A 16,511-nucleotide genomic window follows, 5' to 3' on the forward strand; every position below is an offset into this window, starting at 1 on the left:
ACAGCTTGCTTGTAATGTGATTAACATCATGTTATTGCTGGTATAACATGCAAAACCCCATGTTATGTTGGTGTTAAAGCTTGCTCAAATGCCTATTAACTACATGTTATGTTGGTGTTAAAGCTTGCTCAAATGCCTATTAACACCATTTTAGTTGGTGTAAGGCTTGATTATTAATGTAAAAAAACACCATGTTATGACGTTCACATAATTGTTTTCCATTGGATGGAATTTTGTGGAAAAGAAAGCATGTTGTTTGGGAATTGTGTGCGGGTTTCATGCTTGGATATTGCACTATGCTGACTTGTCACAGGTCAATTTATATTTAACAATATTAATTTTCAAATGCATCATCCTTCACACATTATGTAAACATCTTTAACATTAACACTTTGGTTGTAAAATGATTGCACTTTATTCAAACAGGACAAAAACAAAAATGCTGATTCACAATGTACAATAGCAAAGGACTATTTTGAGTGGAGACAGTGTTCATCCACACTATAATTGGATAAGCTAAAATAAATTATTTAAATCGGCGAAGGCCACACGAAATGAAAACACACCATCAGTAAATTACTTCCCTTGTGAGTAAGAGAGTCATACCCATAAGAGCCATGTAAGTTTTAGCCCATGTGAGTGTGTGTTGGGAGGGAGGGGGGGGGGGGGGCAGATGCCCTGTGAAAACATTGGCCATAGATATATGTGAATTACTTCCCTTGGGTATGAACATTTATGAATGATTAAATGGGTGAAAGAAGGCCACACAAAATGAAAATCAGTAAATAACAAAATCATTTCCCTTGTGAGTAAGAACAGTCATACCATGTTCCAACTTTTTGCTAAAAATTCGTCCACAATTTGACCTTCAAAGTTAAAAAGGGGTAACTGAACTTCATGTTTGGATGTCATGGAGTCCAACATGTCAGTAAATTTTGAAAGCCCTGGATTCATAAACATCTGAAAACTGCTCAACGTCTTTGCATCACGGCACATTAATAAAAGTAAGAGTTAGTAAGACTGGCCTAACTGCTATGGTGAGGCAGTAATAACTCGTTGATGAAGAATTATTTGAATTCTGAATTTCGAACAAACAAATACAGTGTCCTTCCAAACCCCCTTTTCAGGCCTCCAAGAATAAAAAAATAAGCTGGTCTTAAAAAGGAGGAAACCTGCTTAATATGTAGGTAAATGTACAACAGGTTGTGAACAGAAAATCCAAAAATGTAAGGTCTGAAAAGCGGGGAAGTTTGAAAAGGGGGGAGGGGGGGACCTAAAATGTGACGATCATAACAACCATAATTTATCTAACAAAGTTCATTCTTAAATCTTCTTCAGCGTTTGATTATGGAGAGACTAAATCCTCAGTTTAGATGTGGTCTTAACTCCTTGTCTCCCAGGTACACACAGTCACTATGTACATTGCATCTGTTATCATTCGGCACATATCCGCATCCTGCTTAGACTGTTAGCTTCAGTCGCTTAAGTAACGTTGATCTAACGCCAGGATTCTAGCCTGTTGATACAGTTTCTACAATTCTGAGTGACCTGCTGCAGCACAGCTGGTCTCGGCTTAAAAAATCTTGGTCAACATAGATGGGGTACAAAGTGTTAAAATAAAGCGTCCTTCCAAAGTTGATGACAGGTCCCCAGAGTATTCACAAAATTATATGGTACTGGAACTGGAAGCCTTGCACGGTGACGAAAAAGATGTCCACGCCTACATGAAGAAGCATCCTTCACGGCTTCAGCGAAAACAGTCGGCTGGGGATGAGGACAGCACCTATGTAAAAAATATAGACAAGAACAAAAATATATATCAATGGGAAAACAAAGAAACAAGTAGAGAAGGACACAGTGAAAATGAAAAACACATGTGAATGTACTTATGTTTTAAATCTTCCCCCCCCCCCCAATTAAGACCAATTATCCAAGATATTTTTCAGTCCTCAAAGGAGAATTTCACTGTTCTCACGGAACCCTGAAGAAAACTGAGCTGTGCTAATATATTATATAACTGCAAACATCCCTCAAATTCAATACATGTATTGCAAGCCACTATACATTCCTCATAAAGGCACTTCATGCTCACGTGTGAAAACTAACATAAGTTTACAAGTGTGTATCTACTTATAATAATAATAATAATAACGGGCATTTATAAAGCGCCTTATCAGAAGTTCAAAGCGCGTGACAACAATATGTGTATAAAAAATTCATACAATCACTGTCAGATTCAAACAACACATCATGCACATCTCACATCCCCAGACTCTATGCTAAGGCCCAAAAAAAAGAAGTCTGTTTACGGTATCCCGACCGACCCTATTGTTTTGCGCGACCCTAGACTTTTTTTTGGCATTTGGGAAAAAAAGAAAAAAAATCAAAATTTTAAAACAAAGTTTGTTTTTTGGCAAAATAATTTGATAATGTTTTTTGGAGAAAAAAAAAATCCTGACCTACCGACCCTATTTTTTGGGCCGATGTTACCGTAAATAGACTATTTTTTTTGTTTGGCCTGAGGAACTATCCGTAATGTTGTTGGAACAAGTGAGTTTTCAAATTGGACTTAAAAGATGAAATGTATGGAGAGTGACGTAATAGAAAGGGGAGTGAATTCCATAACTGAGGGCCATGATATGAAAACGTGCGGAAGCCATGAGCCTTGCGCTTAAAGCAACCTTGACGGAGAAGTCGAGCATCAGCAGAAGAACGAAGGGTGCGAGAGGGAGTGTAGAGGGAGACCAGTTCCGAAAGATAGGCAGGTGCCGATTCAGAGATGATCTTGTAGCAGAAGCAGGCAGCTTTATACCTAATACGTTGAGACACAGGAAGCCAGTGAAGTTCTTTCATGAGAGGAGTGCTGCAGAGTGTTGTACTTTTTGCAAGGGTTGGAGAGTGGAGTCAGGGCAGCCTATGAGAAGGGATTTGCTGTAATCTAATCTACACAGAATGCAGGATGTAACGAGAGTTTTAGTGGCATCAACAGTCAGAAATGTTCTTGTGGAACCTATTCTTCTAGTTCTAATGTAGTACCTGTTTGTAGTGAACTCACCAGCAGGAGTATTGCATACATAATTACGCATTACTGAATTAAAGTAACTATTTTCAAAGCTTCTCGCTTACCTTGGAATAGTGTCAAGCAGCTTATGTTGTGTCTAGATCAGCCATCAGATCTTCACACTCAGCCTGCACTTGCTGAAAACTGGACATGCCTGTATCTCAATCAAGCTGTTGTTGCGGAGACAACGGAACCATGCTCAAGTCAGGTCCAACTGAAATAAAAGCATATTGTTAGCTGATAAATGATTTGATCAAGCAAAACCATGCGGTATTTTTTTAATAAAATATTTTGTATACCCCGCTAATGCAAAAATAATGTACTTATTTACTATTAGCATTAATTTTAGCTGGTCATTCAAACCAGAGCTTGTTCTAGAACTCCACAAGAACAACCATGGCAGTTGGCAATGGCACTGGCAGAATACAGATCAAAACAATATTAGTATTAGCCTCACCAAGGGTTGACTTCCCATCAAAATGAATGACGGACTGAATCAAACTTCAGAGACATTACAATTTTTCACAACGATTTTTTTCAGCAAACAGCCATGTTTACCTGTACAAATGTATCAGTGATATCACTGTGAGTATGACAGTATGACAGTGTGGTAAGCTTACCGACGATTCGTTCAGTATAGTCTTTCTATGTAAGTAGTGGTCCAGTGAACGATACCTTCCGCCTGTGGTTCGAGACAGAGATTAAGTTGAAACTTAATTCGAGAAGCCAAACACTGACGAATACTTACGTATTTTGAGCAAAACCCACGCACGTCGACCACAAGTTGATGTCTGCTGGAGTACGTAATCATAACGTAGAGGACAACAGTTTCACTTGGCTGGCTTCGGTTATTCCCACCTGTATCTGTTCCTTGCTGTTCTCCAAGAGACACCATGGTGCAGCAAGCTGAAGGGTGTCCTGTCGTATTTCCTCGAAGTTGTAGTAGGCAACCAGGTCAGGAGCAGGAGGTGGGGGGCGACTGACCTGCAGCAGAATTCAAATCAATTAGTCAAGTCACTATGACATATCTTTATTGTTATCGCCACACGACGGGCGCTGTGGCGGGGTGGTAAGACGTCGGCCTCGTAATCGGAAGGTCGAGGGTTCGAATCCCGGCCGCGGCCGCCTGGTGGGTTAAGAGTGGAGATTTTTCCGATCTCCCAGGTCAACTTGTGTGCAGACCTGCTAGGGACTTATCCCCTTTCGTGTGTACACGCAACCACAAGACCAAGTGCGCACGGAAAAGATCCTGTAATCCATGTCAGAGTTCGGTGGGTTATGGAAACACGAAAATACCCAGCATGCTTCCTCCGAAAGCGGCGTGTGGCTGCCTAAATGGCGGGGTAAAAACGGTCATACACGTAAAAACACAAGTGTACATGGGAGTTTCAGCCCACGAACGCAGAAGAAGAAGTTATCGCCACACCAACCCTAAATTTTTCCTACCATACTGTATTTGTTATCCGAGAGAGAAAAAATCCATGTTGCAGACTCAACTGGAAAAATTCCCTTCTCCATCATCTAGTGGACAGAGCTCACATGATTTCAAACAAATCTTTTTTTAAAGTCACATACTTTGTGCGACAGTGTTAGTTTACTGTAACTGTAATTTATAAATAGCAAATTAAAAAATATCACTTATAAATCAGATAATCAGCTAAATGCCTGGCAGATGACCCTCATTCAAAGTGAGTCGTGGCTAAACCATGAAACTAGAAAAACAGGTTATACCACAATATAAATCTGACAGTGGACAAAAACTGAGAAAACACCCAGTATACATGTACCGGTACTCACAAAAGAGTTACAAGTAGCATATTATCACTATCAGTATCACTAATAGCATACTATACTGGGCAAATAACAGCAAGTTTTACTCACTGGGGGTTTCCTGGCTGGAGTCTTTGGTGTTTCTACTGACTTCTGTAGCACATGGTTGGTTGGCAGACTTCCTGGAATGAGTGCTCGCTTGCCTGTAGGCCCAGCAAAAAAACATGCAAAGAAAATGTTCAAAATGCTGAGTCGAAATTATAAGTTAAATTAACTAAACAGACCTATACATTTAGATCTATTGAAATAGAAACAAGAATTAGTAAAACACACTACTGTACTGCAAATCTGTCAAGAATGAACAAGACTGACTCAGTGACCGAGTAAAACAACAAAAGAAATCTAAGTTCTAACCCAGAAGTTTACTAGAATATATTCAAAAACACATTATCACAAGAACAAAGAGTGGTTTTTTCCCCATTACCTAATAATTATAGCTCAGAATTACGCCTTTGTCAATGTATGATTCAGAATACGATTGTGTTATTTTTTGTCTGCGAGCTGTAAAAGTACTAGTTACTACTAGTACTAAGCCTCATACTGATTGATTGATTGATTGATACTACTAGAACTTCGTCACTTGAAGCATTACAAGCAAAACAACACAGCACAGACAATCAGATGAAAGCTTATTTTCGCTATATTACTAGTTTTTTACGTACCGTATTTGAAGCATGTTTCTTTGAAATGTCGGGAACATATCCTCGCATTCTTCGGGTTGAAAAAATGTCAGCACGGTTGATTTTGTGTATAAGAGCAGCTCTCCATTCGGCATCCGCTTTTCCGTTTGGTATACCATGGAAAGTTATAAGCGTTGAAGATCTTAGTGAGCTCACGCTGCATCCAGGCATACAACAATTTGCACCGGGCATCTTGAAATCATGGTTCACTTCTCTGGCATCATCGAAAAATGGCGAAACGGAAGTGACTTTTTTCGGAATGCAGCTTTCTTCCGGTTGTCAGCACTTACCGCGAGCGCAGCGAGTTGGCGATTGATCCAGTCAATACACAACTATGCGCCGGCATAGACCACTGATCTAACAAGAAAAATGTTCATTCAAAATGAACAGCGTCGATGCAATGTCCACCAAAGATTTATTTTGGGAAGTGTTAAAGGTTAGGGTCAAAAGTTAATGAATTGCATGTTGTGCTGGATATAGAAATATATAAATTGTTTATTTCAGTCAATGCTTGCTATGAATTGATCAAACAGCCACAAGAAGAAAAAAAAACTTTTTAATTAAAAAATAGAGCTTGTTTGAAACAGGTAGAAAGGAAGAGTTGATATTGCAATATCTGTACGTGGGAATGTGGTGAAAAAGAGTGCTAAAAGTAGTAAGTCAGTCTCAGATCCATTTCAAATATTTATTGCAGAAAAACAAAATACAAATTACAAACAAGTCGCGTAAGGCGAAAATACAACATTTAGTCAAGTAGCTGTCTAACTCACAGAATGAAACTGAACGCAATGTAAACGCAGCAAGACCGTATACTCGTAGTCCACCGCTCACGGCATAGGCAGTGAAATTGACAAGAAGAGCGGGGTAGTAGTTGCGCTGGGAAGGATAGCACGCTTTTCTGTACCTCTCTTCGTTTTAACTTTCTGAGCGTGTTTTTAATCGAAACATATCATATCTATATGTTTTTGGAATCAGGAACCGACAAGGAATAAGATGAAAGTGTTTTTAAATTGATTTGGAAAATTTAATTTTGATAATACTTTTTATATATTTAATTTTCAGAGCTTGTTTTTAATCCGAATATAACATATTTATATGTTTTTGGAATCAGCAAATGATGGAGAATAAGATAAACGTAAATTTGGATCGTTTTAGAAAAAAATACTTTTTTTTACAATTTTCAGATTTTTAATGACCAGAGTCATCAATTAATTTTTAAGCCACCAAGCTGAAATGCAATACCGAAGTCCGGGCTTCGTCGAAGACTACTTGATCAAAATTTCCACCAATTTGGTTGAAAAATGAGAGCGTGACAGTGCCGCCTCAACTTTCACGAAAAGCCGGATATGACGTCATCAAAGACATTTATCAAAAAAATGAAAAAAAAGTTCGGGGATATCATACCCAGGAACTCTCATGTCAAATTTCATAAAGATCGGTCCAGTAGTTTGGTCTGAATCGCTCTACACGCACGCACACACGCACGCACACACGCAAACACATACACCACGACCCTCGTTTCGATTCCCCCTCGATGTTAAAACATTTAGTCAAAACTTGACTAAATGTAACAAGTCGCGTAAGGCGAAAATACAACATTCAGTCAAGTAGCTGTCGAACTCACAGAATGAAACTGAACGCAATGCCATTTTTCAGCAAGACCGTATAGGCCTACTCGTAGCATCGTCAGTCGACCGCTCATGGCAAAGGCAGTGAAATTGACAAGAAGAGCGGGGTAGTAGTTGCGCTAAGAAGGATAGCACGCTTTTCTGTACCTCTCTTTGTTTTAACTGTCTGAGCGTGTTTTTAATCGAAACATATCATATCTATATGTTTTTGGAATCAGGAACCGACAAGGAATAAGATGAAAGTGTTTTTAAATTGATTTCGACAATTTAATTTTGATAATAATTTTTATATATTTAATTTTCAGAGCTTGTTTTTAATCCGAATATAACATATTTATATGTTTTTGGAATCAGCAAATGATGGAGAATAAGATAAACGTAAATTTGGATCGTTTTAGAAAAAAATACTTTTTTTTACAATTTTCAGATTTTTAATGACCAGAGTCATCAATTAATTTTTAAGCCACCAAGCTGAAATGCAATACCGAAGTCCGGGCTTCGTCGAAGACTACTTGATCAAAATTTCCACCAATTTGGTTGAAAAATGAGAGCGTGACAGTGCCGCCTCAACTTTCACGAAAAGCCGGATATGACGTCATCAAAGACATTTATCAAAAAAATGAAAAAAACGTTCGGGGATATCATACCCAGGAACTCTCATGTCAAATTTCATAAAGATCGGTCCAGTAGTTTGGTCTGAATCGCTCTACACGCACGCACACACGCACGCACACACGCAAACACATACACCACGACCCTCGTTTCGATTCCCCCTCGATGTTAAAACATTTAGTCAAAACTTGACTAAATGTAACAAGTCGCGTAAGGCGAAAATACAACATTCAGTCAAGTAGCTGTCGAACTCACAGAATGAAACTGAACGCAATGCCATTTTTCAGCAAGACCGTATAGGCCTACTCGTAGCATCGTCAGTCGACCGCTCATGGCAAAGGCAGTGAAATTGACAAGAAGAGCGGGGTAGTAGTTGCGCTAAGAAGGATAGCACGCTTTTCTGTACCTCTCTTTGTTTTAACTGTCTGAGCGTGTTTTTAATCGAAACATATCATATCTATATGTTTTTGGAATCAGGAACCGACAAGGAATAAGATGAAAGTGTTTTTAAATTGATTTCGACAATTTAATTTTGATAATAATTTTTATATATTTAATTTTCAGAGTTTGTTTTTAATCCAAATATAACATATTTATATGTTTTTGGAATCAGAAAATGATGGAGAATAAGATGAACGTACATTTGGATCGTTTTATAAATTTTTATTTTTTTTTTACAATTTTCCGATTTTTAATGACCAAAGTCATTACTAAGCCACCAAGCTGAAATGCAATACCGAAGTCCGGGCTTCGTCGAAGATTACTTGACCAAAATTTAAGTTGAAAAATGAAGGCGTGACAGTGCCGCCTCAACTTTCACGAAAATCCGGATATGACGTCATCAAAGACATTTATCAACAAAATGAAAAAAACTTTCGGGGATTTCAATCCCAGGAACTCTCATGTAAAATTTCATAAAGATTGGTCCAGTAGTTTGGTCTGAATCGCTCTACACACACAGACAGACAGACAGACAGACAGACACAGACACACACACACACACACACACACACACACACACACACACACACACATACACCACGACCCTCGTCTCGATTCCCCCCTCTATGTTAAAACATTTAGTCAAAACTTGACTAAATGTAAAAAACACAGAACCATTACCAGGTGTCATAGGAATGTTTGAAAACAATAGTTTTAATTTAGTCTCGGTACACAGACTAGACGGCAATTTCTAATGATTAGAGAGGACGCATGCGCAACCAATCACTTTTGGTTTCGCGCGTTACCAGGAAGCTTTCAGAAAGTTTCAGTGCTCATAGAAATGGATTATTCATTTGGATTATAATGTGTTGGGTGAACTTTTTTCTTTGTGATGTGTGCCTCAGAGTGTTTTGTTTCGTGAGGACGATGTCATTAGATCGGATGAGTCAAGGTGAGAACTGATTTTTCATGATTACATTTCACGCCGGACGCTCGCCGGTTTCTATTTTTTGAAGATGGCGGATTCCGCAGCAACAAAGGATGCGGAGTCTGCTAGTACAAGTGGTGGACAAAACATTAACAATGAAATGGTGGAAACTGTGCGTGATTTGATGGGGTCGATCATGAGTCCATTTTTGGATAAACTGAAATCTCTGGAATCGAAATATGACGATCTCTTTTGTAACAATGGTGATGATGAAAATCAATCTGAAAACAGTGATCTTGGCGATCAGTCTTTCTCCGTTTCATGCGGTGCTACCGGTGTTTCTATCGGAGATTGTTCCAGCGGTGCTACCGTGGAAAAAGTGAAGAAAAATGAAGCAATTGTTGACCCCGGCAGAGGTTCTGTGGCAGAGGTTTCAACAGAATCAGAATTTGACTTTTGTGTCAAAGCATCAGCTCAGTCAGCGGATCAGCTTGATGATATTTTTGCTGCGATGGAGGCAGACTTGGAAGTTGAAGAGAAAATAGGTGGTGTAGTGGATGAGAAGCTCGCAAACATCACTAAAAGCAGATTCACTGTCAAATTACCAGACCAAAAGCTCAAGGACAAGATGGAAAGTATCCTTATTCCGGCAAACTGTGTGGAAATAAAGGCTCCTATCCTTAATGAGGAGGTGATAGGGAAAGCAAACCTCGACAGAGGTGCAAGACAAAATGACACGCGACTGCTCAATGTACAGAAGCTGATTTCTAAATCAACCGCAGCACTTGTTACGGCAACAAGCAAACTTCACACCTTCACAAAAGAGGGGTGCACTGACAACAGCAGTAGTACCGTGACAGTAGAGAGTACGAAGTTCAGGGCAGAACTGAATGGGATGTTGTCCGCGTGTGGTGATGTTATCTGTCTGTTGGGAACAGCGCAGCAAGAGCTCAGCATCCGCCGTAAATACCAATTAGCTCGCGTTCTGCCAAAGGACATGGCAGCTATTTGCACAAACGAAAATCTCCCGAGTCGGGACATGCTTTTTGGCGGGGATATCGAGAAAGCGATCAAAGGTGCTAAGGAGAATTACAAGATGAAAACTCCGCACACTTCAAGCTACAACAATCGTTTCCAACCATACCAGCGCAAGGGGCACGGTGGTAGGCCTTTTTTAGGTCAAGGGAACACATACGGAAATCAACGAGGGCAGTCTTTCAGTCCCAGAGCTCGGGGGAGAGGTCAGAATCGGGGATTCGGAAAATTCAGAGGAAAACAGTAGACACAGAAGTTTCAAAAACTCCCGATGTGTGCAAAGACAAAGAGGTGAGGGAGTTTTATGATGAAGTTGAAAACATTAAAAATAGATTACAGGAACAAGCAGATCATTTTCAAGCAGGTCAAATTCGTTACTGCCTTCCCTCTTGGAAGGAAGTCTCAATAGATAAAGACATTTTGGAAATGGTACAAGGGATAAATATTGATTTCACAGAGACCCCTGTACAGAGAAAAAATCCTCAAAACTATAATTTTTCCAAAGAACAGACAACAGCAATTGATTCAGAAATTGTCGAACTTCTACAAAAAGGGGTGATAAGAAAAACAGATCACTCGGAGGATGATTTTCTGTCTCCAATTTTTGTGAGACCAAAAAAGAATAATACATGGAGATTAATTTTAAATCTGAGAGATTTGAATGAAAACATGATTTATCAGCATTTCAAAATGGAAACACTGAAGACAGCTTTGGAGCTAGTCACCAGAAATTGCTTCTTCTGTTCTTTGGATCTCAAAGATGCTTATTTTTCAGTGCCGGTAAATAAAGCATCTCAGAAATATTTGAAGTTTCTCTGGAAAGGAGAACTATTTGTTTTCACTGCATGTCCAAACGGACTAGCACCCTGTCCACGTTTGTTCACAAAGTTACTGAAACCAGTCATGGCCCAGTTACATAGACTAGGATTTCTTTCAACAATCTTCATTGATGATACATTACTTTTTGGAGATTCTGAAAAAGAATGTGTGCAAAATGTAAAAGAGTCATTGTCTCTTCTGGAAAAATTAGGATTTGTTGTGCATCCGGTGAAATCTGTTTTGATACCTTCCCATAAAATAAGATATCTTGGGGTTGAAATTGATTCAGAGGACATGACAGTCACTTTAACAACAGAGAGGAAGGAAAGGATACATAAACTAGCCACTGAGCTGTTACATCAGGGGTATGCCACAGTAAGAACACTCGCAAAGTTCATTGGGCAAGTAGTGTCTGCTTTTCAGGCGGTGAAATTTGGTCCTCTCTGGTACAGATGCATGGAACACGATAAAATTGCTGCTTTGAAGCAAAACAATAATGATTATGACTCCTCTGTGGAGTTCTCTGCCGAAGCCAAAACCGAAATGTTATGGTGGAGGGAGAATATCATGTCATCTGTTAATGATGTGGACACTGATCATGGTGACCCAGATTTCATAATGTTCACTGATGCATCAAAGAAAGGCTGGGGTTGTTCGTGTAGTCAAGGTAGAACAGGTGGACTATGGAATCAACAAGAAGCACAGCAGCACATCAATATTCTGGAATTGAAAGCTGCACTGCTGTCTTTGCAAACCTTTGCTGGGGACAAAACTAACATTCATCTCAGGCTTATGATGGACAATGTTACAGCCATTGCATGTGTTGACAAAATGGGGTCCATTTCGGTAACATGCAATGCAGTTGCTAAGGAAATCTGGTCATTTTGCATTATGCGAGGCATTTGGGTTTCATCGGCATACATACCAGGGATAGAAAATGTAGAAGCAGATGAAGAATCTAGAGTACACAATCTAGATACAGAATGGGCCGTGAAGACTGACATTTTAACAAGTGCTCTGGATATTCTGGGTGCTAAACCAGAAATAGATTTGTTTGCATCAAGGATAAACTGTAAATTCCCTCAATATGTATCATTTAGACCAGATCCAGAAGCTGTAGCGGTGAATGCTTTCACTCTATCATGGTCTAATAAACGTTTTTATGTTTTTGCACCCTTTTGTGTTATTGCCAGCATGCTGCACAAAATCAACAAAGAAAAAGCTACGGGAGTTGTAGTAGTTCCAGACTGGCCCAGTCAACCGTGGTATCCAAAACTGGCAAAGATGTTGATAAACAATCCGGTGCTTGTGTCAGCAAGGGAAAATCTGCTAGTCATGCCCTCAAATCTTCAGGAAAAACACAGACTGAGAAAGTCCTTAAGGTTGATCATTTGCGAAGTCTCAGGATCAGATATCGAATGTCAGGACTTTCGGCACAAGCTTCAAATATCATCTTTTCGTCATGGAGAGAGGGAACTAGGAAAGTTTACGCGTCCTATATCGCAAAATGGAAAAGCTATGCGTGCAGGAGAGGTATACATACCGTTTCGCCGACTGTGAATGATGCGATCAACTTTCTAGCAACACTGTTCAGGGCAGGACTTGGCTATAGTGCCATTTGTGCGGCCAGATCGGCTCTATCTTGTTACTTAGACATTGCAGGATGTCCTCAATTTGGTGAACACTGTTTAGTGAAACGGTTTGTGAAAGGTGTGTTTGAACTTCGACCCGCTTTTCCTAAATATGCGTCCACATGGAATGTGGATGTTGTGCTGGAGCATTTGGAATTGTACTATCCACATGAACAAATAACACTGAAGGAATTGTCATACAAACTTGTAATGCTTTTGGCACTGTTATCTGCGCAAAGATGCCAAACTCTTCACAGTCTGTCAGTGAATTCAATGCATCTTTCCAACTCAAAATGTGTGTTTTATTTGAATGTATTGCTAAAACATTCCCGCAAAGGAAAACACTTAGCACCGCTGGAATTTTTAGCCTTTCCACAGAACAAGGCTTTGTGTATTGTGTCTGTACTCAAAGAATATCTTCGAAGAACTAAGGAGTTTCGGGGATGCGAAGACAAACTGCTTTTGAGCTATCAAAAACCCTACAAACCCATCGGCAAGGACACCTTGGCTCGGTGGATGAGAGACGTTCTCACACGAGCTAATGTGGACACCCAAGTATTTGGTGCACACAGCACACGGGCAGCAAGTACGTCAGCTGCAGCATCACGGGGGGTCCCCATGGATGTTATCCTCAAAGCTGCAGGTTGGAGCAGCGAGTCCACGTTTTCACGTTTCTACCACAAAGCAGCGACCGTAAATTTGGGGCAGTCTCTGTTGGACTCATATTTCTGCAAGGCTTAGGGTGAGTTTCTATGTAATATAAAATTGTATTGGAGGTTGAGCAATATGTCACAAAGGCAATCTCTAAAAAATCATTAGAAATTGCCGTCTAGTCTGTGTACCGAGACTAAATTGAAAGGACAGACGAGGCTTACCTGGTAAGGTGAAGGCTGGACCTGATTTAGTAGAGGTACACAGACTGCGACGGCTGTTCTAATCCCACCCTTAAGTGAGACTGTAATTCCCTCCGCATTTGGGATAAAATTAGGGCACTAAATTATTTCAAAACATGTGTTTGACTTTGTAACATATTGTTATCTGAAAGGTGATTGGTTGCGCATGCGTCCTCTCTAATCATTAGAACAGCCGTCGCAGTCTGTGTACCTCTACTAAATCAGGTCCAGCCTTCACCTTACCAGGTAAGCCTCGTCTGTCCTTTCAATTTTACACTGTAAATACAGGAATCAGAATTAAACACCTCAAATTGGCACATGCATAATGAATCACCTGGAATTGCAACAGGGAGATACTGAAGTAATTGGAAACAAACATCTGAAATTGACAGAGAAACAATTGAAAATATAGTACCAGTTGACATGAGCGAACAATATTTTAATGGAAGTGCAATTTTAGCACGAAGCATCCGCAGGAGAATGCACTAACAATTACATAGTGCCACAAAATGTGTACGGACATTTCACAACCGTGCATTATTAGCACAGAACACATACATGGGGGCGCACAAAACATTATTGTGACAATAATTTACACGAAACATTTCACATAAGTACATTTTTATGCATGGTGCATCTACTACAGGAGGGTGCTCCAACAATGATGCATAGTGCCAACATTTAGCGCAAACTTTTCACAACAGTGCATTATTACCACAAAGCGCATACAGCGATTATATAGTAGCAAGTTGCACTAAACATTTGAACAAAATGCATTTTGTTCAAATGTTAACAGCACAGCACCAAGTTTTGCATAAGTGCACAACAGCACTGACCATTTCACAAAAGTGCATAACAGCTGTGACAATTTTACAAAAGTGCATTGACCATTTCAGGCAGATGGCTAACATGCAGATTTCGCTTTTGTCTGTCTTTCTTTGAAAAGTAGGCATGTTCAAGATCGATGAAGTCATGAGCAATTGGGTTAGATGACAGAAAAGATTCAAAAACGTCAGATTCAGTGTTTTGGGCACTGTTGAACAGGAACATTCTCTCCTGTTCAACAAATGTGGGTTCAATTCAAAAGCAACATTGTCACAGATAGGCTAGTGTTACATTTCTGTAAAGTTTCAAAAACATCTTCCATGTGTTGGTTACTGTTGAATAGAGGCATATTTTCCTGTTCAAAAAATTCTGACACAAATTTTCGTAGTTGTGGGTTAAGGTTCGATCTATACCGTCATTCAAACGAGTCGTAGAACCGTCATTGTCACAGATAGTGTTACATTTCTGTTTTACATTCAAACGAGTCGTAGATCAGCCATATCCTTGCCTCTGATCCATGTGTGTGAGGGGAAGTACGTAGCCAAAGGGTCAGTTCTGTTCAAGAGGCAATGATCTGGTGACAGAGGAACAATATTTCAATTCCGTCTGAAGCTCTTCCCGGTTTCTGGAACCATTTTGAAGAGCAGTGTGACGTCTGCTTCTCGTTCTAGGGCTGATCAGTGTTTAACAGAGACACGTGCAAAGAAGTAATAAGAAATTTAATAATTCTGTACTTTCAAAAACATGCACGTGATCATTCTTGCAGACATCAATCCCTTTCTCTTAGAACCTTCAAATGAAAGTTTTATAGATTATGATTTCTCTGGTGTGATTTCACACACACGTAACAACATTGTCTTTCTTCTTCTTGTTGCGTCGACGTTTAGCATCGAAGAGCGGAACGTACTTCTTCTTCTCGTTGAAAATGTATTTCGGTTTACACAAATGAAGACGTGATGGTGTGTTAATGTTCACAAAATATAAAGTAGTCTACTCATCATGATAAACTCGATCTGGGTGACACTTGGGGACGTTGGTGGTTCCTTCCGTGGTTACCGCTGACGTTGCCCTTCCCACAGTGTTCACACGACATCATTTACACAAGCATTGTACACCCCTGTACACTTGCACCTTCTGCAACACACACGTGCAATATCTGTTATTATCAAGTATGATTTCCATCGATATCATTCAATTTGTTTCTCTAAAACAAACACAGAAACAAGAGTTCACAGACTGACACAAACACATGGAAAATGAACAATACCTGTGTTTTCCTGTGAATCAATAATGTTAAAATGCATTAGCGTGTTTTACCTTCGGTTAGTGGACCTTTGGAGATCGCAAAAATGTGGAAATCCGTCCACGGAAGGTGAAACATATGCTAGTGCAATCTACGTGGCTTCGTTGATTGCTGCCATCTTGGAGTCAATGAAACGGTCAGAGCATTGCATCCTAGCAACCTCAACTGAATATATGTACAGTTCATATTCACGAATTAATACCAATGCACGTTGTTTCCTTTTGTTCTCTTCGTTTAAATTTCTTTCCATGAAGATAAACAAATTCTTGCCTTGTACGCTGCACTAGTTTTGGACTAATGGCGCGAGCGTTGACGTCATATGTATACAGTGTCGTCATGACGTAGTCTCGGTCATTTAACCTCGTTTTGTGTACGCAACTAGTGAAGTCTCGATTAATATGAGAGAGGGAGTCGATACACGAATTCCATTCGTCACATAACCCCATGGATCAAGATAATTATCCTATCGCAAGTAGATAATTATTCATCGTACGACGCTCTGCTCATATAATCTGCACCGTGGTTGTCCTTCCCGGGGATAACACGTACGGTGAACTCGTATGGCTGCAGTTGGAGGGCCCATCTCATCAGACGAGGGTTGTTCGGTTGTCGTTGGAGATGTTTGAGTGGGCGATGGTCTGTCTCAATGGTGAAGTGTTTCCCGTACAGATACCGTTCGAACTTTCCCACTCCCCAAACTGTAGCTAGGCATTCTTTTTCTACGGTGGCGTACCTACTTTCTGCTCCGTTGAACTTCTTGCTTTGGTACGCAACAGGTCGTAGAGTCTCTTCGTGCTCTTGCATGAGAACAGCACCCATTCCTTT

At 40.0% G+C, this 16,511-nt stretch overlaps 3 protein-coding genes across 5 annotated transcripts in view; 2 read left to right on the forward strand and 1 right to left on the reverse strand.

Annotated features, from left to right (window-relative positions):
• The window catches only part of LOC138950506 (uncharacterized), a 241,243-nt gene that overhangs the window by 127,488 nt on the left and 97,244 nt on the right, over positions 1-16,511 (reverse strand). The window lies entirely within an intron of this gene.
• Positions 1-16,511, forward strand: part of LOC138950503 (uncharacterized) — a 291,738-nt gene that overhangs the window by 68,303 nt on the left and 206,924 nt on the right. The gene's annotated exons all lie outside the window — the stretch shown is intronic.
• On the forward strand, positions 9,007-13,528 carry LOC138950515 (uncharacterized). Its single transcript, XM_070322249.1, has 2 exons — positions 9,007-10,506; positions 12,228-13,528. Exon 1 carries the CDS (start codon positions 9,269-9,271, stop codon positions 10,460-10,462), a length of 1,194 nt encoding a protein of 397 aa, XP_070178350.1. The 5' UTR covers positions 9,007-9,268; the 3' UTR covers positions 10,463-10,506; positions 12,228-13,528.

The sequence above is a fragment of the Littorina saxatilis genome, linkage group LG16, assembly GCF_037325665.1.
Source record: "Littorina saxatilis isolate snail1 linkage group LG16, US_GU_Lsax_2.0, whole genome shotgun sequence".
In the NCBI taxonomy this organism is placed as follows: Eukaryota; Metazoa; Mollusca; class Gastropoda; order Littorinimorpha; family Littorinidae; genus Littorina; species Littorina saxatilis.